The sequence below is a fragment of the Stegodyphus dumicola genome, chromosome X2 (assembly GCF_044657685.1).
Source record: "Stegodyphus dumicola isolate Sdum_Otavi_A_Nest chromosome X2, ASM4465768v1".
NCBI classification, from domain to species: domain Eukaryota; kingdom Metazoa; phylum Arthropoda; class Arachnida; order Araneae; family Eresidae; genus Stegodyphus; species Stegodyphus dumicola.
The window spans coordinates 21,934,785-21,961,664 of NC_140781.1; the positions used below are offsets into that span (position 1 = coordinate 21,934,785).

Consider the following 26,880-nt stretch of genomic DNA (forward strand, 5'->3'; position numbering starts at 1 on the left):
TGATGGAATGGAGCCACGTCTGTTGCAGAGAGGTTTTCCTTCTTTACAATACATATTCTTTGACTCTAACCTCCATGGTACCGTATACTAGGATTAAACCCATTTTGTTTTATACAAGAACAAGTACTTTCTTTAGTTCATAAACTGCACATGCGATTCCCGAGAATACTGGAAACCAAAGGTTGCGGGAAACTTGCTTTGCCTTTCTAAAATACAATCAAATTGGAGCTGCGAAAATTGGCTCTATGCCAGCTGCCCGAATGACACTCACGTGATATACAATTCGCCAAAAATATTATCTCTTCCGACCTCGGTGCAAAAATCGCTTTTTTTGGCGGGATCGTTGTATGAAATTCCCTAACTTTTCCAGATTTTGACAAAAATACTTACATTTCCTGACTTTTCCCTGAATTTTTTGGTCAATTTTCGAATTCCCTGACTTTTTCCGGTTCTCCCGGTTTTCCAGGTAGCGTGGCAACCCTGATAATAGTTTGGACTGGGATTTCTCTCATTGGTCACACTGCTCTACATGTGTTCTGTGGAGAAACTTTGACTGGTGTGAGATATCGAGACAAGATCCGTGACCGCATATATGCCGCTGCTATTGCTATTGAATTTCTGATGGATGACATGAAACTCGGGTTGCTGAAGAATATCTTAAGAATCATGGTATGGAGCCGATGGAATGGCCAGCGCAATCCCCAGATCTGAATCTGACAGAGCATCTTTGGGAACTACCTTGGGAGACAAGTTTCTGCTTTAAATCCTCTTGCAAGTTCGTTAGATGAGCTTGAACAAGGATTACTCTGCGGCTGGTCGTTGCTTCCTATTTCACTGACTGACAACTTAATTGACAGCATGGAATGTGTCGCTGCCCCAAATGTATTACAGCTAGAGGTAAACACACTCCTTATTAGAATCCATTTTTGTAATGTTACCACCCCATTTTTCCTAACAAAACTGTGTTATACTGTTTCTCCAAAACTGGATTTCTCTGCCAAGAACGTAATTTTCTGTTGTAAGTCATGTTTGCATAGAACTTAGAAACATTCTATGTCGCATTCATTAAAGAACTGTTTAGTGAACATGTCCGCTAAATTTCTTGTTTCTAAGTTGCTCCATTCTAAAATTAGACACAAAAAAACCTGCTGTTCCTTAACTTTTGGAGGGCAGTGTACATGAATGCCATGATAAATGAGATCATTTCATATAGATATTTAAAATTATATCAGTTTCCATTTTATTAGTTTTCTCATTAAAAAATTAGTTAAAATGGAAGCAGAAATATAATCAACTTTTATAAAACCTGAGTGAAAATTATACTGCAATTTACTTCTACGTGTATAACATTTATATAAATTTGAGGATGACTAAAAAAATATTTCAAGTTAGAATAGCTAAAATAGTTTCTTTATGACGCCTTAGCACTTAAAAAGACTTTTTCTAGTGCGTTATTTAGAATCTATAATATTTCCAAAATATATATCATTTAGTCTCTCTAATTTACTTATTAATTTCTGTCCAAGATATTTTAATAAATAGTACTTTATTAGAAGTCTCTGCAGTGGCAGTTTTATGCATCATTTGTTACAGGACAATTTTCTATGACATCAGAACAAAGCATATTTTCAATTATGCTTTGTATATTGCTTTTTATATTCATTATATATATATATATATATATATATGAGATAGTTTAGATATTCATCAATTTAATCCTCTGAGTGCCATGACCAGCTTTATCCAGTCATCAGATTTTTTGCCATGTGGCATGTATCAGCTTGTAAATTAAGATATTTTGTTTTCTTACTTTTTTTAATAATGTAAATATCATCTTTATGAATGCAAATTTATGAAAATAGAGACAAAATTATGTAATTATACAAATTTAGTCAATAAATAAATACAGGTCTTCATGATAGATTTAAAATCCCGCACTGCTCACAGGGTCAATACCAAAAAGTAATTTTCCATTAATGCCCATACCTGCCAACCTCTAAAAATAAAAATTCAGAAGATTTCTCCAAAATTCAGAAGAACACGAAGAATTAATATCATGCTTTGATACTGAAAAAATAACAATTTATACAAATAGAAAAAAGAAAATTATAATTACATTAGTAAATCTCAGTTAAGTAGTAACTAAAAAATTTATTAGGAAACATAAAACAAGAACTTAATGTTACACAAAAAAATTATTGCAATGAATTTAGAGTGCATTTTTTGGCTTTAGCCAAAAATTCTTTGGAAAATTCCTGTCATAACAATTAATTTCCTCATAACATTTCACAATTAAAATGTTTTCTAGAGTTTTTGGTGAAATTGAAGAATGAAACATAGTTTTGTTTTTCTTTACAACACTGAAGACTCTCTCGCACTCAGCATTACTGTGTGGAATTACGAGAACAGCACATAAAAACTCTTGCTATCATATTTTGGTGTTCCATGAACTCTTTTTATTCATTTTAAGGCACCAACGAGGACATTAAGTCTATCTTCTCCAGAACTGGCAAAGTCTTCAAACTGTGCAGCAGAAAATTGGTTCTGTAATTCATCTAAAGCATCATTATGGCATTCATTTTCTTTAATTGTTAACAAAAATGGAAATTTATCAATAAAAAAACGAATCTTTTCAAAAGATGTATTTTCAATTTGTCAAAAGATGAAGCATCCATCTGAAAAGTTGACCGGCATGATCGGCAGCGCTTAGCGGCATGTTGTGTTCGATGAGGAATGCAGTAAACAAACACTCTGCCAAAATGACATCGGCATCCGAATTCGTAGCCGAATTTGAAAAAAATCCATCCACTTTCTTTGACGTTGTCGAAGCCGAAGCATTAACTTCATGATTTTTAGACTTAACATGCTTCACAATGTCGCTTCTTCCGTGACTCATTATGAAGGCGCACACATTGCAAAAATGCATAGTTATTTCCTTTGAAGGATTCTTTAATTGTTGGAAATTCAGCTTTGTAGGCAGGCCGAAACTATTGAGAATACGGATTTTTTGAACTCATTTCGTAACAACGACGTATTAAGAAAATTCGTAGCACGTGCAAGCAAGCAAAAAAAAAAAAGGAAAAAAGGTTAAAAAAAAGAATTCGACAATCCACGCTCGCTCAGTCCGAGCTGAGTAATTCCCTTGCTGCTGAAGCGAACGCGAAAAAAATAATCTGGCGCCCACAAAGAAAAGTGTGGGAGAAACAAGTTCAGCGCATTATATTGGCTGGTTAAGCGGCGAGTTGGGAGAAACGCAGGTTACTGGATTCGAAGTAGTCGGTAGTTGGCGGTAAAACACGATGCAATTGGCGAAAAATTCTAAAATTTCAACCAAAAATCACTAAAAACACTTGAAAAAGGAAAAAATCGTAAAAAATGGATTACGATCGTAAAATCGTAAAGACAAATGCATTTTCGTAAAAATTATGAAAAATTCGTAAAAGTTGGCAGGTATGTTAATGCCAATATGTGTAGTGCCAGCACTGTAGATAGGCATTTGGTTGCTTGCTGCAATTGTGGCAGCCCATAAATTCTGCTGTCTGAAGTGGCCATACTGGTTCTAGCGTCGGCCCTGTCTACAGCCTGCTGCATAAGGTTGTAAGGATTATGTTAATTTTATTAACAGTTAAATTTTAAGTTCCTTTCCTATCAAATTCTTAACTTCAACTTATTACTTCCAGCCAGAATGTAGTTTTGGAATCTTGCTGAATATTTAATGAGGAGGAGCGGTATTTAAACCACAAAGTTACTTACAGAGTAGAGAGAATCAGAGTTTTTGATTTACGCACGGCCATACTCAGGCCCTTGTTAAGCTTCATAGTCAAATAAGTTAAGGGGCCAACTTGATTTGAATCTTGATAGCTTCGTCTATATTTCTTCAGTTAATCTTAGTTTTAGTTTAGTTCTTAGTTTCTTAAGTTCAAGCCCACGTGTCGGCTTTGTTTGTACACTCCCAGGCAAGTTTTGTTAAATCTTATTGGAATAATAAAGGGTTAGTTACCCTTCTATCTTGTTGTTTCTTGTCACCCAAACTAAAGCGATTATTCGCTTATCAGTTCTTAAGATTCTTCACTTCCAACCATAATTTAGAATTACAAAGTGAGGAACTCTACAAGGTGATAAAGTAAGTTGAGATAAAGAGTGGAGATCAATAATTTAAATAATTTATGCACTTCTGAAGAAGAAAAGGGAATAAAAAATTGTTATAGCATTAGCAATATGTTTTATTAATCACAATAATGTTGCAAATTTTGAATTACATATAAAAATAACATATCAAATTCCTATTATAAAGCATATGAATTTGATGCATTATAAATTACCAAAATTAGTGATATTATTAATTAGCCAACTATACTTCATTTTGTATTTCATGCTAGATATTATTTTACAAATAACTTTACCGAAATGTGAATTAAATTGAAATATTTAACATCCTTAATCTACCAATCACAAAGGTACAGGAGCACAAATGAATTCCCCATAACAAAATATTTAGTACAACGCATTAGAAGTATCTTTTGTTAATTGAAGTAATGATACACATGTTTATAAAAGTTATTAGTTTTTATATTAGAAACATATACATTAAAAATTATGTCAAAAATATTATTAAAAAATAAAATAAAAAATAAATTATCAAGAAACAGGCAAACTGCTTTTGAATTACTCTGTGATCTAAGCAGGAATTAGTTTTTATTTAAAAGATAAAGAATTTATGCCTCACAGAATGGTGGCATTTCTGAGAATAAAAATTTGCTCGCAGCATGAAAGATAAATGCCACACAGAAGAACTTACATAACTGATATCATGCTAAAAATGGAAAGAGTAAACTATAGCCATTTTACTGCCAACCATTTTTAGAACAAAAAAGAAATATATGGACAAGAAACTAAAAATATAGAATAGACACTGACAAGCCAAAACATTATGACCATCTCGACACTTTTTAATGAACTCGTCTGGATAACGGGGAGGGCATTTAACTGCTGCTGGAAAAGGTAATGCTTGTGCTTACTTTTGCAAGTGGTGGCAAAGGCTGTTGATCTAAGCAAATTTAATACAGGGCAGACTGTAATGACCTGAAGACTCAGAATGAGCATCTCCAAAACTGCATGACTAGTAGGTTGTTCATGACCTGCTATTGTTAGTATTTATGCAAAGTGGATGAACGATGGTCGCACCAAGGTGTTGGACATCCATGCATCATGAAAGAAAAGGACATCACAGACTTCTCGCTTGGTACAGCAAAATTGACACCAGCTGACAGCCTAAAACAATGTAGTGCCAATCGTGTGCCTCTGCTAACCAAACATAAACAGCTATGTCTATTAGTGAGTCCCCTGGGAAATCAAGACTGGACCATGGATAAGTAAGACATTTGCCTGGTCGGACAAATAAGGATTTCTCATTCATCATGTCGATAGTCATGTCTGAGTCCCGGTCTACCAGACGTACAGTTGTTCTCCCCCTGTACAGTAGGTCATATGCAGGCTGATGGTGGCAGTATTATGATTTTGGGGGACATTCTGCTGTGTGGCCCTGGGAACCTTAGTTGTGGTATAACAGACCACGAGAGCAGCGGACTACCTGAACATAACTGCAGGTCAGTTGCACCCTTACATGGCGAGCATCTTCTTAATTAGAAACGGAATCTTCCAGCAGGTCAATGTCCCATGCCACAAGGCTCGAATTGCGTTGGAGTGGTTCGAGAAGCATAAGGATGAATTCCACTTAATGTCCTGACCACCTAACTTGCTGGATTTTAACTGACAGAGCACACTTGGGATGTCAAGGAGCAGCAGCTCACAGCTAAAATACAACCATGTTGGAAAACTCCGACTTTGTGTGACTGCTGCTTAAACATTTCGTACAATCTGTCTCCAGTCATCTTACAAGAATTTGTGGCATCCATGCCTAGGCGAGTTGCACCTGTTATACAGGCCAAAGGTCATGCAATGCATTACGGAGTAGGTGGTCATTATGTTTTGGCTCTTCAGTGCATAATACACGTAAATCATTTTGAAATAAATCCGGAAGGAAAAAAAAAAAGGAACATAAAATTTGAACAAAGCAACTATTACAAAAATATTATCATAAAGTTATAAGTATTTACATGAAATCATAAACTTTAAATAAATAAAATTATTGGATTTATTAAAAGGATTCACTTATATTTATTGAAATACAATAACAAACAATGCATTAAATTTATATGAATACTGCTTCTCTAATCCAATAATTATTAGCTTATAATGCTTTCTAGAAGTTAAAAATTATAATGCAAAACTTGGTGCAGTACATTTAGGCATCTCTGGAAAATATTAATACTATTTTTTTCTACAGGGAAAAATTACTTACGTGTTTGTTTAAACAAAAACATGAAATACAGTATAAACTGCAGTTTATTTCCCTTTAAATTTGTTTCATTTAAGCTTTTATGTATTCTGAAAGATGGAAATGGTGATTTTTAGTCTAGATACTGTTTTTTACAGCCTTGTGCAGTTGAGATACTGTTAGTTCATAAGTCACTTATGACAAAACACGAGAAGGCTGTCTGCCTAATGGAAAGCATGCTAGCTTATAGAAAACATATTTACTTACATATAGAAAGCACAAGATACTGAACAATATTATTAAAATTTCTTTCTTGATCTATTAAATTACGAATTAAATTATCTATGCTGCCTCTTTATTAATAGACTATAACATTAAAAAATTATCATAATATAGAGAAAAATTTCTTAAGAGGGGGTGAAAAAAAAATTATGCAATGGTTTAGAATGGGAAATAAAGAAAATTAAAACTGTTGATCAGTATTTCCATATAGAAAATTTTAATTACAAAGAATATCAGCCATCAATTTGGAGCTCACAGAAACAGCCATTAGGAATTAGCAAACATTTAAATTAAGCATTGGATACTTCAAATAAAACTATAAGTATTAAAAAAAGTACCAAAAAATATTTGGACTGCAGTCACTAAAGTAGGCGAAACATCAAAAAATATTTCAACTAATCACAAATGATGCTGAAAGGCCAGAAAAAAACTTCAGTCACTTTTCCAGATGCAAAAATGAAAGATATCCATTCAATTTTGATCAATATCCACAAAATCTTAAATAGGATATGAAAACATTTATTTTAAATTATGCCCCTTGTAGACCAAACAATATCAACTTACCCAAAAATCAAGATGACAGATAATTTTTTTCTGTTTATAACACAATGCTTAATAAATCAGGTTTAAAGGCAGACAAATGTTGGCTTTATTATTCATCTGAACGTAACTAAGTCTATTGTGAACTATGTTGTAACCAACATGTAATTTTTCAAATAAGAACATGATGTGGATGACAGGAAATATTATTCATTAAATAACAAATAACGAGAAACATTATCATAAGAATAAAAAAGCACGAGGGGAGTTCTGATCATATCGCAAACTGTACTCTCAAGAAAAACTGTGAAGCAAAAAACTGCCCTGACCAATAATTTGAAAAGTCTGTAAAAGATGAAATCAACTTTTGGTGATTACTTTTAGACAGACTCAATCAAAACAACTATAAAATTAGCTTCCAGTCAAAAAGAAAATATCTCAATTACATACATACTTAACTTTTTACACACTAATTATTGGCAGAACATGACACTGTAATAAATGAAGTTATAAAACTGCCCATAGGCACTATTAAATATTTGAATCCCCAAATTAAAAATAAATCAATCAATTGTTTAGGTAGTTGCTTGAAAAGAAAACTTGTGGATGAAATTAAAACTTCCCCTTTTCGCATATTATTAAATAACTCATACGTTATATTTCATATTGAGATGTTTCTTTTTCACATAAACTCATACCTTTGTTATCAGTGCATATCGTAGTGAAAGAACAGAAAAATCTCTCCATCAAAACCTTCCAAGGCTGGTGCCAGAGCATGTGCAACAAGTGCAGTAGCACCAGGCAGCAGAAGGTAGGGCTGGCAGAAATTTTAGATTTTAGAAAGGAATCAGGTGGCAAAATTTTGGAGTCTCGGAGTTTGCACCAGGTAGCAAATCGTATAGTGCCCATCCTGATCACCTTTCAATATGGAGAATAACTCGACGAAATCTTTCCTCACGCTTATATAATTTCTCCCATATTTTGAGGTATTTGCTCGCACAGAAAAAAATCGGAATGATGAGGACATGCAACTTTAGTCAGATGTTGCAACTAAGATTCCAAATGATGAAAGCAAATTCCATATGGGACCTTCATAGTTTCCAGGTTTTTTACCCCCTTCCTAGAGAAACTGCTCTAAATTTTCTTCAATACATTCCAAGCTGTTTTCTCTGCCTCATTTAAACTATCCCTGAAGGTTTCAGCACATTTTCCTGATTTGCGATTCAAATTAATTCCTTCTTTTATTGTAGATTTCAAAGAACTAGGAAATTTCTCTAATCCACCTGTTCTTTGAACCACAAATTTTATAATCATGTTAATAAAAAACCGTTTTATGAAGCCCAAATTTTTTAAAAAAAAAAAAAAAAAAAAAAAAAAAAAAAAAAAAAAAAAAAAAATCTTTTATTTGCCTACAAAGGCTTTCCCGTGCCATAATTTTCTTACCAGTGTACAGTCATTAGGGTTTTTAATGTTACAAAGGTTTTTCTGTACCATAATTTTCTTACCAGTGTACAGTCAATAGGGTTTTTAATGTTGGGGATGTGAAAAATGTGAAAATGTTGGAGATGTGTGTGTACCCTTGCCGGGACTCAAACCCTGAACCTTTCAAATATGCTTTCAATTACACCACAAAAGCATGTAAAAGGAAGGATACTTCCCCTTTGAAAGGGCGATTGGGAGACCTAATCCCCAAATCGAGGTGGTGACAAATAATTGTCTGCAACCTTTTTGGTTGAGCGTCACTAGTACAATTATTAGATTTCCTTGAAGCAGGAGGTGTGAAAAATGTGCACTGCCTTTGCCAGGACTCAAAACCTGGACCTCTTGAATATGCGTCGAGTATGCTTCCAGTTACACCATGAATGCATGTGGATAGAAAATACCTTATACCAGATATAATATTTCAGAGAAGCCCATTCTTAACATGAATAACACAGCATAATGGGAACATTTCTATGCAATCCGTTCTTGATTTGTGCTTTTCTACTTCTTATACCAATTCATTTTGATGGGCAAAAGGGATAGTATGATGCAACAGCAAAAGATATAGTGCGATGTTACCAAAATCAAACACCCAGTACAGACTATATCAGTTTGGGTTCAGCTCCATTCTGATTAGTTGTCTAACTTCCTATTTGTCAAATTTAAAATTATCTTCAGGTGAAGCCTTATTTAAAAACCATGCAAGAAGCATTCATTCTGAAATGATGCAGTTTAAAGTGATTTATTAGAAGCAGTTACTATTTTTAGAACATAAAAAGGAGAAATAAACGAAATTAAGAGAGAACTATTGCAAATTAAAATCAAAGTTTAGATTTACATAATTTTATCTTACAAGTATAAATATATGCAAACACATACAATATAAATTTTTATATGGTTTCCCAAAATTTTTATATGGTCTTCGTTTCTGCAATCATTGACCACAGATATAAACATTCATAAAACTGTTTTAAATGATGCAATTGCTTATATTTTGGAAGCTTTTAAAGAGTGATTTTTGTTAAAAAATATGAAATCTGTATTTTAGATGATACCCAATCTGCAGCTAAATTTAGAAAAAGTTTATATACTTTAGGAAACGTTAGTTAATGTAAGCTCACAATTTTTACAAAATTGGTCTTTTCTTTAAATTTAAAAATGTGAAAACATGAATATCTGCACCACTTAAAACATATCTGTAATTGGAAGGATATGTCTACAATCAGCACTTTCAAAAGTCAAAGCCATACAGGTAATGTTGTTGATGCGGTGTATATACACACAAAAGTATATAATGTAAATAAAAAAATGAATGAGTACTAATTCAATATCCAGTTTTGCTTTTGTAAGCCACAACGACTGCTGATAATTTAAATAAATAATTATGTAAATCTAATACATATTCATCCTGTAATAAGAAGCAGGAAACAATACAATAAGCCACTATGAAAAAATATTAAATATAAATAAATCTGTCCAGCATTGCAAATCATCAATTACATAAATGGGGGGGATTGGGATTATTCAATTATGGCAAAGCACTCGAAAATGGGGGGGGGGGAGAAAAAGGAAAGGCAAAAAACATAAATACAAAAATGAAAGGTCACACGAAAAATATAAAGTATTGGAGAGGTACTGGTATTGGAGAGATGTAAAGAATGTACATGTCTCCCAATACTGACGGGGAAGACTGGCCCAGGCCTCTAATCAGGAGGCTGTACAGTAAACCTTACACTTTAAGTATATGTACCTATATGTAGGAATATTAAAAAAAAAGTAACAAACTAAAATGTGGTTCGTAATGAAAAGGTTACAGCTTGTTGCAGAAATTCACTTCGAAGAATCAGTCCCTAACTTACATTTGGCACAAAACACTTTTCTAACAGTTTATGTTTCAGCTGCTTCTTGCAAATGAGGCTCTTCAGAGCTGAAGTTGATTAAAAGCTGTCTTCCATTAACAATGATATATGTAAGATGTAATGGTTTGGCAATCCTTTCTATTGGTAGCTAAAAACATTAATTCTGATAAAGCTAACAAAATTTTTTTTCAGACACTAAAGCTTGCAAATAACAGCTTTAGCTTTCTCATTTACAGAAAAGTTAAAAACATTTTTTTAAATACTCAAAAATGTCAGATTAATAAGTATTTTTTTAAAGCTATGTCTGTCTCCAAGTTTTTTTTTTTTTTTTGTCTTAAGATTTTTTTTTCCAAATAATTTTAACTATTTAATTTTAATTAAATAAATGTTAAATATATATTTGTGTTGACGTCTTGTATGGTGATCATTTCAATAAAGGGGGCAGGGAGATTTCCGCCTTGGAATTCAATAGCTATAGTTTTACGACTGGTCAATACATCATCTTCAGGGGCTTGGTCTAACAGCAAAAGTAAATGGAACAGCCTGTTCCTGAACTGATAATGACACAATTATTCTAAATTTCAAAGCTTTAACAAACTACAAAATAATTTGTGTGCTTATTATTTGTGTGCAACACCTACAAGCTGGGATTTTTTTTTTTTTTTGGTACTACACTTATGATGCCGATATTCATGTTTTTGAATCCCCCCTTTTTTCTCCCATTTATGCAACTGATGGTTAAAATGCTGGATGCATTTACTTTATATTGCACATATTTTTTTACAGGGGCTTACTGCACCTTTTCACAGCTTCTTGGTCCAGGCTGAATATGTATTGGGATTAAATAATTATTTAACACAATGCAATGTAAAGCAAATCTAAAGAGCAAAGTTCACACGGAGCTATCTCAATACTCTGAACTAAACAACTGCTACTCAGAAACTGATCCTCACCCTGGCCATATAGTTTTCTCCCAGCCACTCAGAGGTTTGTAGTATTAATTACAGTTACTCAATTACAATACCCATTACAGTTATACAAGGATCAGACACAAATGTCACAAGTATGGTGACTTTTCCCGATTTCTCGCTAAATTTGGCAACAAAAAAAATCACCAAAACCATCATCAGCTTGGTGATATCTTCATTTACTCCATGTTACATAGACATGCCCCTTTATTTTTACTTTTCCGACAAGCTTCACGCCCCTATGAATACATATACATATATATATATATATAAATACAAACTAATTTCACTAAAATTATTTACGTACGTGCAAGATTCGTAATTATACATATATACACACATACATACACAAAATAACAGAATTTAGAAGGGTGCTGACACAGATGAAGATGTTGCTGGTGATATTTTCTTGAATTCTAGGCAGATTATGCCATTTTCACAGATCACATTTACTTAAGTATGCATAATAATAGTGTAATAAAACATAATGTGGCCTTCCAAGCAACACAATCAGTGTATCCACTGTTTATCAATTTCATGGATACATTTGATGTACTTAAAGAATTATAATTAATGCAGACAGCTGTAATAAAAAATGTTGGGAAGGGAGGGGTCACATGTCAATGCTGAAAATTATGATGGAAATGGGTAGTTTTATACAATGAAAAATGTAGTCAAGGTTGGTTGTTACAGTTCTTTATTTTTGAGATGGAATTATTGACGTATATATGCAACTAAACTGCTGCAAGATATGCTCCCATAATTCAATAATTACAAGCATACACTTCACATAGAATTTACAGCATTGCAATTGCTGATAAACAAAGGCAGAAACTACTACACATTAGCTACACAATGGCAAGAACAACAAAGATTATGATACTGATTTAAGAAAGTAGAAGTTATTTTATCTGTCAATAGATGGATTTAGTACAGATTTAGAAACATTTGTAAAAGATTCAGTTCAGTAACATTTGTTACAAGACTGCAGTTTCACTTTTGCCATTACATAAATATTATCTCTACACTTCATGAAAACAGATGCAATTCTTCATCTATTAGAGTCTTATTGAAAATTTGAACTTTAAATCTAGTTAATTTGAAAAAGTTCTTGTTTTTGCAAAATACAATTGATTATCAAGATTCTTTTTAAACTTTTCAAATTATATCCCAATATGACAATTTTTATATGTCCAATACTTATTTTGATACGATTACAAAATATCATAAAAACTAAAAACTTTTAACTATGATATTTTTACCCTATTTTTAAATACCACAAAGTGCGATTAAAATTATAGTTTCATTCTTAAACTTATGTTATTTCCCTTCTTAACCATATATGAACTGAAGGATCCATGATTATTTAAAAAGAAAATCTCAATATAAAATTCAGACACAGTCTCTTTACCCGATTAGTGTCTAATGGGTAAGACATGCTTAAGCAATTACATGGAAAGATCTCCATTCCCATCATAAAGTAACTGCCTCCAAAATCTACAATAAAACACCCCACAAACAAAATTAACTAATTTTATAAAAAAGTACAGTACAAGCACATTCACTCATATTAGCGGCATCCTTCTAATTTTTTATAGGAAAGGATAAGGGGTTCAAATAATTCAGAGTTGAACTATTCTTCTACGGTTCAGAACCAATACTTCCTGCATGATTACATTCCTTATATACAATTATGGCTGCACTGTATAGTGAAAGAGATTACAAATTTAATATGTAGTTGCAGTAGGGGGTCCATATACAGTTCTCAACAAAATAATGCCATGTAAGGATCCATAAGTCCCCCAATTTCAAACCTGCCGTGTAAGGATCCAAAAGTCCCCCAATTTCAAACCTAAGTTCCTTCATTATGACACATTAGCTCCATACTATGGCTATATTACCTATTGCATATCATTCTTAGGGGTACTCATAATTATTAAAGATTAATTTTTCTATTTAAATTGTGTATATAACTTGTACATAGTTACTTTTAAATACTGTAAATATTTGTTTCTTTTATTTTTGCTTACTTCATTTTGTTTTGTTAGCCTTTGCACTGAATTTGGCTTCTGAACAAGGATTGTCGGAAGTGAAGGCCTTGGGAGGGGGCAGTGTTGTGAAATGCTCAGCTGTGAAAAGGCAGGGTCGCTGGATTTTGCATTAAATTGCCCATTTGGCGATATGCCATAAATGGAGTGAGAACATTCTAAAACAGATTCTTACCGTTTTCCCCAAGAATGCTCTTAAGGCAGGCCAAAAGTTATACATACCTTGCCTGTATGCAATGTAAGAGTATCTTGACGTCAGCAGTAGTGTGAGCTCACAGATTAGTCTGACAGCTATTGATCGAGTCGGGAGCTATACTTTTCATGCTTTTCCGTGAAACTGTCTTTACCAGTATACCCTGAAGGATGTGTTGCTAATTACTTCAGCACATTTGTCACAGTTTTTCGACAACTGTAACATGTCTTTGGAACTGTCCTGTGTAATACTGACGAATAAACTGTGTTTTGATTCTTCATCATGTGTTGTTATCAATTACTCCAAATCCACAAACTTATAGAATGCAACAATATGGTCCTATGTCTTGCAGTTTAGTTACTCCTTTTTAATTCCTATAAAACGAAATAAGAATAGTGGCAGTCTTAATACTTTAGACAGTGGCAAAACTTTAAGTCTTGGGTCTTTTTTATTTCAGCATAATCAGGCTCCACTCCATACGATACCTGTTGTTCATAGATGAATTTTTTTAATATGGTTTTTATTGATTTCCAATCTTTATGATATAGAGTATCTATGGGATGAACCGGAACATCCATTTGTGGGCCAGGCACATGGCTAAAATTACTGATAGAACTCAACACTGCTCTTTTGCAAGAATATTCAAGAATGTATTCTTTGGAATTAAAGAATTCACTGCTTTTTTGCAAGGTATTCTAATACAGTCAAATACCAAAAATCCACCAACCCGAAAACCGCAAACTCCTGAAATCCGTGTTGCCTCCTCAAAATATAAAGATTCGATTTATAGGTTCCGGAAACCATCGAAGAAAAAATACTTGCCGAATAATGACGTCATAATTCCCGAATAATAATGACTCATAAAAGAAATACCTGCATAATCTCTCACATCCAGGAAGATCTGCACAGCCGGAAATACCAAATTATTGACATCATAGTAAAAGTTTTTTCCCTCCAATCTTATCGAGGTAAAAAATAAATCAAGAGTTTCTGAAAAAAATTCTTTCAAGTGACCATTCTATTTCACTTTGTGATTGTAAAAAAAAAAAAAAAAAAAAAAATTCACCATCCAAAGACTGCATGTATCTGTTAGCAAAATAATGGAATTCTGTTTCCCAAACAACATTAGTAAATCCTGGCATAATGTGGGGCCATCTTCTCTGTTTATTGAAACTGAGAGTGATGACAGTGAATTTTCTTGTTTCAGGGTCAGTGCAGCAAGGGTTAAAGCAGGAGAATTGCTTTTATATTCGAAAGAAAGAATAAATAAGGAGGATTTGCAAGAAGAAGGTATCAATGAATGGATGATGTGTTCAGATCAGCCAACACTGGCATATCAGATGACCGATAATGAAATCATTGGCTCTGTTTTGAACTTGTCACAGCAAGAAAACGATTCCGACACCAACACAAATAGTGAATTTGATAGGAGTGATAAAATATCTTTTAATGAGGATTTGGAACATGGTAAAAAATACCTAAATTTTTTAAAACAATAGAGCTGAGCCACAGAGCAAGAGATTAGAGATTACGACTCTGTATAATTTCCAAAAATAACTTACTCTGGAGCATCCTAAAGTTTCAAAACAAACCTCTACTAAAAAATGTTTGAAACATGTAAAAACAAATGAAATATTTTATGCTTTGTTAATATCACTTATTTTTATATGTCTTTATTGTATATGTCCTTAATGCTAGTAAATATGCCTATAATCACTAATATAAATGAATAATATACCACATATAATTTAATGCATATAATAAATTAATGTAATAATGTATATGTATATTACTGTAATAATATATATAATAGTTTAATTAAATGTATCTGATGTGCCTTATTTATTTTGCACTTTTAGTCTGAATACTGATTTATCTTCCTTGTCCAAAAATCCGCACAACCTCTGGTCCCAAGCATTGCGGATTTCTGGACTTCTACTGTAGTAACATACCAAAACCTAGACAGCAGTCTTTGTAATATACGGAAAGGTCACTATTATCAAATCCATAAGGATCATGCTCTAATTCCTACAGTACAAGCATTAGTATAGACAACTCTATTCTACAAGTGTCTGGTGACTTCTGATACCACTGAGAATACATATATGAGAGATAAAAAATACGTAATTCAAAATACTCATTTTCATTTGCAGTAGTTCCTTAATTATCTGTTTTAATTTGGTTTCTTCTCCTTTCTGTACGTAAAATAGTAACTGCTTATAACAAATTATTCTGAGCTCTATAATTTCAAAATAAATATCATTAGATTCTTTTACAATGCTAATGATGCCTGCATTAACATAATGATTCCTCCAATAATAATTTTAAATTTAGAAATCAAAACTTAAAATTAGCCAATGTGAGCAAATGTAAATTAAAATTAAATAATTTTGCACCAAACTTTCATCTTGGAAAAGTAGCACTTTTTCTCTCTATTACTTCACTACTGCAAATTTGCTAATGCCGGCTGCTCGCTCTGTCTTCAAGCACATTTCAAAAGTGTAAAAGATATATGTATATAAATATACACACACTTATGCAGCTGCAAGAAGTTCAGTATTCATGTTATCAGATAATGAAACTCATCCACACTGAGGATGACAGATAGCATAAAAAAAAAAAAAAGACTATCAAATGCATACAAAATAATCAGATTGCATTTCTTACACTAAATCTAATTATGGGTGTCAAAAGATTCTCCGGAAGTATACTAGGCAGGTAGACCTGGTATATTTTATCATAATTAAATAATCTAATTAAATTATGTGGAATGCTCCAAGGTACTGGATCCACCATCAGCACCAAGAGAAAGCTTATGAATCTTTCAAAGGAACAAGGATTGTTACTCACCAATGAACTGATCAACAGAACCACAGATAATATAAGATACAGTAGTTGAATATGCAATGATTTTAGAGTGAATGCACAGTGTACCTGTTCACACTTAAATCCTAAATTTTAGAAAACTTTGTGCATACCAATTTTTTGATGAAAAGTGTGTGTTATGTGAAACATATGTATACAATTCTGAAAGAGAAATGCAAATTATCTTTTCCCAAATTTCATCAAATGTCTTCAAAAAAACATTTAAGAATCTTAGAGACAATGTCTAACAATAGGAATGTCTTCATGGAAGCCTTCTTAATTTACACTTGTTTATATCTACACAAGGAAAACAAAAAACCGTTCAGCCACCAGAAAAAAAGGTTGACAAAGAAATAACAAGTTCAGGCATTTGGCAATCGGCTGGGCGATATTTAAAATGTTTCATATAATTTTTTGTAACACAATTTTTTTAAAGGAAAAAACTTTTTATTAATTAATGGAAAGCGATACAGAATTTAGAACAAAGACAACAAATTCACTTGTAATTTCATTTCACTGTTAAAATCTAACTTGAAATTTATGCAACAAAAACTGAAACAAGTTATAACATACTTAATGAAATCAAATAGCAGAAATTTGAAATTTTTTTTCTGAATTGAAAACACAGAACGAAAATTGATAAATATATTACAGGTTAACAACAACTCTGAGGTTCTAAGTTTGTTCATATTATGACTAAAATCTTGAATGGAGGTAAGAAACAAATGAAAAGAAAATTATAATTTTTAAAATACTATTAAAGCAGCAAAATGTATTTTAGAATTATGATTTTAGCAGTTGTTTCCTTCGGTTAAAAATAATTAAACGTAATTTTTGAATAGATTTAATCGAAAATTTCATTAAAAACCTTTAGCTACTATAAAGAAATTAAATATGCACAACTCAAAATGTGGTTATTTACAAATGACTACAATTTTTTTTTTTTTTTTTTTGCAGATTCATATTAAGCAGTATTTATAAAGTGAAGATTAATGTGATTTTAAATTAAATGCAAGCTTGAAAATGTATTTAAGCAGTTACAAAGTCTCCATAACAAATTTGAAAAAGAGTAAGCATTAGTTTTGCATGAAACCTTCAATCCATTAATTCAACTACTGTTCCATCATCAAATAATAATACCCAATGCCTGAATTTCTACATTTCTGAAGCTGAAAAATAAATACATTCTTTTACAAATGATACCTAATATACTATAAAATATATGATAAAGAGAGATTGACATTTTCATCAAAAGTGATGTTAAGCTGATATCACTTCTTGAAATTTCTTCATATCATAACTAAACTTCACAAAGTGTTCTATGACTTTCAGATACCAGCATTACTACAGAGTAGAATAAATACAAAAATGCTGGGAAAATTACTGCATCATAAATATATAAAGCCAAATTATTGTAGTTAAGTATTAGTCAAGTATAAGGTTTAAGTTAAGTATTGGAGATTTTGAAAAATGTAAAATTCTCAACTAAATTATTCTAGTAAAAGAAACCAAAACTAAAATATTAGTCTTTTAATAATATGCTTGCATGTTTGGCACACAATTGTCTCTAGCAAAATAATAAAAAATATCAAATAGTGTCAATTTGAAAAAAAAAAAAAAAAAAAAAAAAAAAAAAAAAAAAAAAAAAATGCAAAATGCAGTTTTAATGACCTTTTACATATTTAAATACAATGAAGTTTTTGAGCAACAGTTTCACATCAACTTAACAACTGTGCTTTAATTAACCACTTCATCGTTTTTTCAGAGAAACTCGTCAATTTGAAAAGTGTTGTCAGTAAGTTTTGAAAGATTTTAATGATTCATATAATATCAAAAATCCAATTGCCATCTTAAATATCCAAACAATTCTATAAGTAAACAATTGTATAAAAACCACTGCTTACGCTTTTCAAACCGACAAGTCTCTTTTGGGGCAAATAGTAAAGTAGTTAATGGTATATTACATCAGTTTTTGCATTGCAAAAGCAAGTTAGACATTGTACATTATGTTATTAGAATCAGGTCCATAATTTCTAGTAAACATTAATATTGTTTACTTATTCACATATAATTTTGTCCAGGAAATATTATTTTAATTAACCATCAGGTGATAACCATATCACATAGGGACATTACAGATGGTCTTTTTTTAATAATAAAATAAAATACTTACTTATTTTAAAATGTACAGCTCCTTGTAAATCTCCAACATTTATCCAACCATTTTGTCTTTCAATTTGCTGTTCATAAGTAAATCACAAGGATTATTACATAATTATTCCAACTTTATTTCACATTATAATAAAGTAAAAATGGATTATTACACAAAAGAAACTATTCCTTAAAATTTCAGAAGTTACATTTTATTTCTTCAGTTAACATCTACAAGATCATAAAATACCATTAAACATCAAAGTGATATGAAATGCTGTTAAAACATTAACGATCTTCTGTTATGATGTTCTCAGTGTAGAGATTTCATGGACACTTAGTTTATAGCAGTGATAGAAATTTATGGTTCTTTAATGTTTAGCTGTCTTGGCACAAATTTTGATGTTCAGTAGTTAGATCACACATTAAATGAATCAAAAGTCAGAAGGGCATCTTTTACCCAGCTTTGCTTATGAAACATGTACAGTTAATTTACAGTAAAAAAGCACAGAAGTCTCTAATGCTTAAAACATATTTTTAAAAGTTTTATGATTTGACAATTACTGGAAAAAAAAGCAAAATATTAAAAAATTATATAAAATGCCATTATATGTGTATTACAGATAAATATAACTAATTGTAAGGTCTTTCTCATAACTCAGTATTTGTTTTTTTCTAGACAACCAGAACACATTCCTGCTTTTCGGAATATGAATAAACGAAAAGACTACAAACACATACAGTTGAATCTGCTCCTAGACCCACTACATATTCTCATTTAATTCATATATTTGCAATGGATGAAGAGATGGTTGAAAGAAGAAATTCAAAATTTTAACATATCTTTAAATTCCCATAGTGCATACTAGTGAAATCTATGTATTCAGCTCAACCTGAAATGGTTATCCTTGTGAAACTTCAGGCCTTAAAGGGTGAGAATGATTAATGCAGTTACAGTATTGAACCCCACCTCCAAATAAAGCTGAAAGAATTGCAGGTGTAGTTCTATTAAGGGCAGCATTAAAATTTATCCCAAACTTTCAGCTTTTATAACAAATATTTTGAGCAAGTAATATGTATTTATATAAAACATGCTATTAGCAACTAGAACAGCTTAATAATGAGGGCAAAAAACCCACTCTTTCAGGTACACATTATAAATGGACTTTGAAAGACTACAAAATTTTTTTATTTAAATAACTTAACCATCAGAAAAGAAGACTCTCAGGATCCAAAATGACTTCCTTAATACTTTTGTTCTTAAGTCTAATTTGTAGTTTCCAAAAAGATCATCTTTCAATGCATATCTTTTTAAGTTGCAGGTATTTTAATCTAATTAAATGTGTATTAACCTAATATACTAGGTTTATAAAACACATAGGCTCAATTTTATAACAACGACCTACCATTTCAAAAATGCACATCATATTCTGTAGAATAAAAAAAATTCTCACAAATGCATTATATCTACATTGATTTATAACAAATTTCATTTGTCATAAAAACATATGCCTTACTTTATTTTTACCATATCACTGAAATTCTGCTCAATTTTTTTCTGTCACACTAAGTGCTCTAATTTCCATATAAGTAACATTTTCCATTTACAATAGCTTACATTCTATAATATAAATGCTAAAAATAAGCGAAACTATCTGAAACAACTGATCCACTATGGAGTAATCAAATTGAAATGCTTATTGTTTTTTTATATTAAGAGGTGAGTGAACTTCTGGGGTGATAGCCATAGTAAGCTTTTTGTGTTTCCCTACCTTGTATTTTTATTTTCCTTTTTGTGTCTCATGTGCAGTTTAATTGCAATAGTTTTAATTTGAATGCTTAATCACAGGTATTAGAGATATACAACAAGAAATTGTAAATTTTATGTGTATACTATTTAGATATAAAAAACTCCATCGAAAATATATGTTTTTTGATATTTTTTTTTTTTTTTGAATGCTTGCCATAAAAACATATTTCTAATGAAAAAATGAAAATACACTGAAGATAGGGCATAACCACTGGATGCAAGATATCAGAAATGTAACGATCTGCATTCAGATTACCATTAAAATTGCAACACCATGAAAGAAACCAAATACAAAAAAGATATTTATTGTATGTAAACAGTATGACATGAAAACAAAAGGGTTCAATTTGTAAGCAGTTTGGGGGTTTAAAGGAGTGTGAAAATAGTAGAAACAGCTGCTACCCCTGGCAGCTAAAACAGCCCTTACCCGGTTAGGCATGGAGGTGAACTGGGCTTGGATGACAGAATGGGCAACTCATTGCATGCTGCTTCAAGTTCATGTCACACTTCATCAACTGTATTAGATGTGGCGAGCCAATCTCTCAGATACCGATGACCAGATGTTTTCAGTGGGTGACAGTTCTGAAGAACGTGCAGGGCAGGGCAGCAATCAAATACTCTGTGTATCAATGAAGGTCATAACAGGAGGTGCAACATGTGGTCTTGCATTATCTTGACGGAAAATGGCATTTGGCAGGCTTTGAAGATAAGGCACAACCACCGGACATAAGATATCAGAAATGTACCAATCTGTGTTCAAATTATCGTCGATCTGAACTAGAGATGTTCGTGTCACACACCCAATGGCTGCGCAAACCCTTAGACCAGGTGCATGGTCCTTATACCAAACCGGATGCAAGGAGGCGATGTGCGGTATCCTTGGAGTTCCAGACAAGTATACAGTCATTATAACTACATTGATCATTAGAATACTGAACATACGGTCATAGAATACTGAATGCAGAACTGGGACTCGTCTGAAAAGATAACATTGTGTCACTCCTCTACCCAGCATTGTTGTTCGGTTCACCAAAGTTGCCGTGTCAAGGGAAGCCCAAGTAATGATTACTGTGCTGATAATCCACACTGCAGCTAATGTCGACGCACCCTAGCAGATAATGCGAGTACTACAAACATGCCCATTTCTTGACTAATGATCCATGATGTGATTGTACGGTTTTTAAGGGCTGACCTCACAATATGTCTGTCCTCTCATGCATTAGTCATCGGAGGACATTGAGATTTTGCATGCTGGTCAGTGTGATCCTCAGCAACACATTGATTTCATATTCACATGACAGTGGTTGAATGTCAACCAGTGCAACGGGCGATATAATGGAACAATAATCCAGACTCTCGATAGGCAACAATCCTGCCTCTATTAAATTCCGACACTTGCTGGTAAGCATTTATTATTATTATTCGAGGCATAACACGATATTCTCAGCAAATGCCGTCCTTACAAAGCACTTTCCGAATGAGAAATCCACTACACAACTTTTCTTTTTTGCAGTGCTTCTGACGTCGTTTTCCCTCCTGCATCGTCTAAATGTGCTGAAATGCTAATCATTTGCATATCCAAACCTCTTCTTCCTTTTGTGTGATTTTGACATTCGTCAGATCATTCCTTCCTGGTGTTGAAATTTTAATGGTCAACAGTGTATTAGTCTCAGTGGTAAACAACATCAAAATTCAATTTTAGGAAGGCATTCCATTTATTTAAATATGATGTTTTTGAACTATCATTTGCGTCAATTTTTTCAACAAACTTACTTCTATTAATACTGACTTAACAAGAGCTTCTGCATTACAAAATAAAATCCAAAATTGTGCTAATCTAATCCAGATCAATGATTTACATTAAGATTATAAGTGAATATTTATGCATATTTTGATTATAAGTGAATATTTATGCATATATAAACTAATTTTTCCACTAAAAAATCAACTTAATTACACTTCAGGTAATAAATATCTCATGTAAGAAGGATATTTTAAAAATTACTTTTCTTAATATTCTACAGAAAAGAATTATGAACATACCTGTTAAATAAAATAAACTGCTTACTTATTTTAATCTGATTAATATAAAAATACAATTTACAGATACTACATTTAATATAAGAATGCAATACAAGTTTAAATGTAGACAATTTTATAGGGTAGTTATACGTAAATTTTTCATTCAAAACGGGATAGAATAGTTCAAGAGTTTGGCATTCAATGGCAAACTGACAACAATACAAACTGGCATTACCAAGGTATAAAAATTACGCACATGTGACCAACCTAACAAAATTTTAATATATGAGGAACTATACAATGTGTTTTCTATTACTTGTGAAAAATGCAGATTGCCCTATCATCCTGATTCTATGATTATAGTAATTACATTTTTATTCTAAAATTGTTTCTTTTTTAGGGTTCCCATTGAAATACAACTTCAATGGGAACCCTAAAAATGATTCTATTCAACCACCCCTTTTTCTGATTGAAATAGTGCAACGGTCAGTTGGGTGTGCAAGTGCTTTTAAAAGACATTGGTTTTCTTTGCCTTTCCAATGAGAACCAGTTTCAATTTGTGGTTTCCTGCCACATTAGAGCATGTCATTATTGTGACACAAGATTTACTAATCTTGTGAGCAGAAGCATTCTTTTCTGTTTTGGATACAAGAGTTTATGTTGGCAAGTTTTTCCAAATTAATTCTGATTCATTAACATTGTATATTTGCTCTAATTTCCAGCCTCAATCAAGTTTTTAAAATCACTGCACGTCTTTTGCTGCATTCTGATCACCACTCAAAAGTTCACTGTGCACTTTGAGTTTTCGAATACCATGGCACTATTTGAAAGACGTAAACCATCCTGAGGATGCACAGAATTCTCCTCTGGTCCTAACTGCTGGGAAAAAATACTTAGCTTTTTTTGCACCAATCAAGTCTATGATTTTCCAGACCAAACAAAATAAACTAGTTTTCAATGTAAGCATCAGTAACTAAATACTTTTATATGTTAACTACAAAATACAATCCAATAACTATGAACAGAATAAAAAATATATTTATCTTATGAGAATTAATTTAAAATTCCACAAACAGTCTAAATTCTGTTTTATGTTCTCTTGATTCATGTCACATATATTCCCTCAGACCAGATGGTAATACAAAATTAAGAGGTAATACAAAATTAAGAGCAGTTGAAAAGTGTATAAAACTGTAACTAGGTTAACTGTAACTTGTGCCTATCAAAGTGAATGTCCCGTGCTGCCTTGGAGAAGGTTAGCATGAATTGCATTTATAGAAGGTCATAATTTTCACTGTTGCTGAGCAAGTTGGTACATTACTTTAAGTGTCAGTGTATGAAAAAACAAGCTGGGGCAGCATTTAAAAGAAACCTGCTTTTCTAAATTTTAATACTCAACAAGGCAAAAAGTATCAATTTTTGCAACTCATTATCAAAAGCTTATTCATTAAGTTTTGTGCTGTATATTTTCATTTTATTTGATAATCCACCAGGAATGGGTAAATAAACTGTTATTTGGTTTTAATTTGCATATCTAAAGTTGATCGCCAGGTTAAGAGCAGCAACTCACCAGCAGCTCTGGTATAGCTGTGGGTGACATACCATAGGTAGGCTGCCTTTCAAAATTAGCCAGAGTAATAATTTTACTTATTGCCAAGTAGCATGTTAAATATTTAATTCTATTGTCAGAATTTCCTAATGTTATTTGGCAACATAACTTTTATACCTAGTTTAGTTTTAGTTTTAGTTTGGTTCCATTGGCACTATTAGGGCTGCCTCTCACACTAGATGGCAAGTACTTCACAAAAAATTGTCCATCCCTTTATTTTAATGTCAATTCACTAGTGTGGAATGATGTGTTGACTAAAACTAACACTGGTCTTTCAGGGAAGCTCTATGATTTTAAAAAAGTTAGTCACCTGAAGTACGAATTTTGCATCAAAACACTGCTGAAGTATGATTCTATTCAACCACCCCTTTTTCTGATTGAAATAGTGCAACGGTCAGTTGGGTGTGCTAACACTGGTCTTTCAGGGAAGCTCTATGATTTTAAAAAAGTTTGTCACCTGAAGTACGAATTTTGCATCAAAACATTGCTGAAGTATGATTCTATTCAACCACCCCTTTTTCTGATTGAAATAGTCCAACAGTCAGTTGGGTGTGCAAGTGCCTTTAAAAGACATTGGTTTTCTACGCCTTTCCAATGAGAACCAGTTTCAATTTGTGGTTTCCTGCCACATTAGAGCATGTCATTATTGTGACACAAGATTTACTAATCTTGTGAGCAGAAGCATTCTTTTCTGTTTTGGATACAAGAGTTTATGTTGGCAAGTTTTTCCAAATTAATTCTGATTCATTAACATTGTATATTTGCTCTAATTTCCAGCCTCAATCAAGTTTTTAAAATCACTGCACGTCTTTTGCTGCATTCTGATCACCACTCAAAAGTTCACTGTGCACTTTGAGTTTTCGAATACCATGGCACTATTTGAAAGACGTAAACCATCCTGAGGATGCACAGAATTCTCCTCTGGTCCTAACTGCTGGGAAAAAATACTTAGCTTTTTTTGCACCAATCAAGTCTATGATTTTCCAGACCAAACAAAATAAACTAGTTTTCAATGTAAGCATCAGTAACTAAATACTTTTATATGTTAACTACAAAATACAATCCAATAACTATGAACAGAATAAAAAAAATATTTATCTTATGAGAATTAATTTAAAATTCCACAAACAGTCTAAATTCTGTTTTATGTTCTCTTGATTCATGTCACATATATTCCCTCAGACCAGATGGTAATACAAAATTAAGAGGTAATACAAAATTAAGAGCAGTTGAAAAATGTATAAAACTGTAACTAGGTTAACTGTAACTTGTGCCTATCAAAGTGAATGTCCCGTGCTGCCTTGGAGAAGGTTAGCATGAATTGCATTTATAGAAGGTCATAATTTTCACTGTTGCTGAGCAAGTTGGTACGTTACTTTAAGTGTCAGTGTATGAAAAAACAAGCTGGGGCAGCATTTAAAAGAAACCTGCTTTTCTAAATTTTAATACTCAACAAGGCAAAAAGTATCAATTTTTGCAACTCATTATCAAAAGCTTATTCATTAAGTTTTGTGCTGTATATTTTCATTTTATTTGATAATCCACCAGGAATGGGTAAATAAACTGTTATTTGGTTTTAATTTGCATATCTAAAGTTGATCGCTAGGTTAAGGGCAGCAACTCACCAGCAGCTCTGGTATAGCTGTGGGTGACATACCATAGGTAGGCTGCCTTTCAAAATTAGCCAGAGTAATAATTTTACTTATTGCCAAGTAGCATGTTAAATATTTAATTCTATTGTCAGAATTTCCTAATGTTATTTGGCAACATAACTTTTATACCTAGTTTAGTTTTAGTTTTAGTTTGGTTCCATTGGCTCTATTAGGACTGCCTCTCACACTAGATGGCAAGTACTTCACAAAAAATTGTCCATCCCTTGATTTTAATGTCAATTCACTAGTGTGGAATGGTGTGTTGACTAAAACTAACACTGGTCTTTCAGGGAAGCTCTATGATTTTAAAAAAGTTAGTCACCTGAAGTACGAATTTTGCATCAAAACACTGCTGAAGTATGATTCTATTCAACCACCCCTTTTTCTGATTGAAATAGTGCAACGGTCAGTTGGGTGTGCTAACACTGGTCTTTCAGGGAAGCTCTATGATTTTAAAAAAGTTTGTCACCTGAAGTACGAATTTTGCATCAAAACATTGCTGAAGTATGATTCTATTCAACCACCCCTTTTTCTGATTGAAATAGTCCAACAGTCAGTTGGGTGTGCAAGTGCCTTTAAAAGACATTGGTTTTCTACGCCTTTCCAATGAGAACCAGTTTCAATTTGTGGTTTCCTGCCACATTAGAGCATGTCATTATTGTGACACAAGATTTACTAATCTTGTGAGCAGAAGCATTCTTTTCTGTTTTGGATACAAGAGTTTATGTTGGCAAGTTTTTCCAAATTAATTCTGATTCATTAACATTGTATATTTGCTCTAATTTCCAGCCTCAATCAAGTTTTTAAAATCACTGCACGTCTTTTGCTGCATTCTGATCACCACTCAAAAGTTCACTGTGCACTTTGAGTTTTCGAATACCATGGCACTATTTGAAAGACGTAAACCATCCTGAGGATGCACAGAATTCTCCTCTGGTCCTAACTGCTGGGAAGCAGTTAGGACCAGAGCTTAGCTTTTTTTGCACCAATCAAGTCTATGATTTTCCAGACCAAACAAAATAAACTAGTTTTCAATGTAAGCATCAGTAACTAAATACTTTT

General features: G+C 32.4%; 1 protein-coding gene across 2 annotated transcripts in view; it reads right to left on the minus strand.

Annotated features, from left to right (window-relative positions):
• LOC118190690 (serine/threonine-protein kinase mig-15-like) overlaps positions 1-26,880 on the minus strand; it is a 242,142-nt gene that overhangs the window by 43,649 nt on the left and 171,613 nt on the right. For both annotated transcript variants that reach the window (XM_085810039.1, XM_085810040.1), the window contains exon 22: positions 18,748-18,814. In XM_085810039.1, the coding sequence (XP_085666165.1) occupies positions 18,748-18,814 (67 nt within the window). The remainder of the gene's footprint in view (positions 1-18,747; positions 18,815-26,880) is intronic.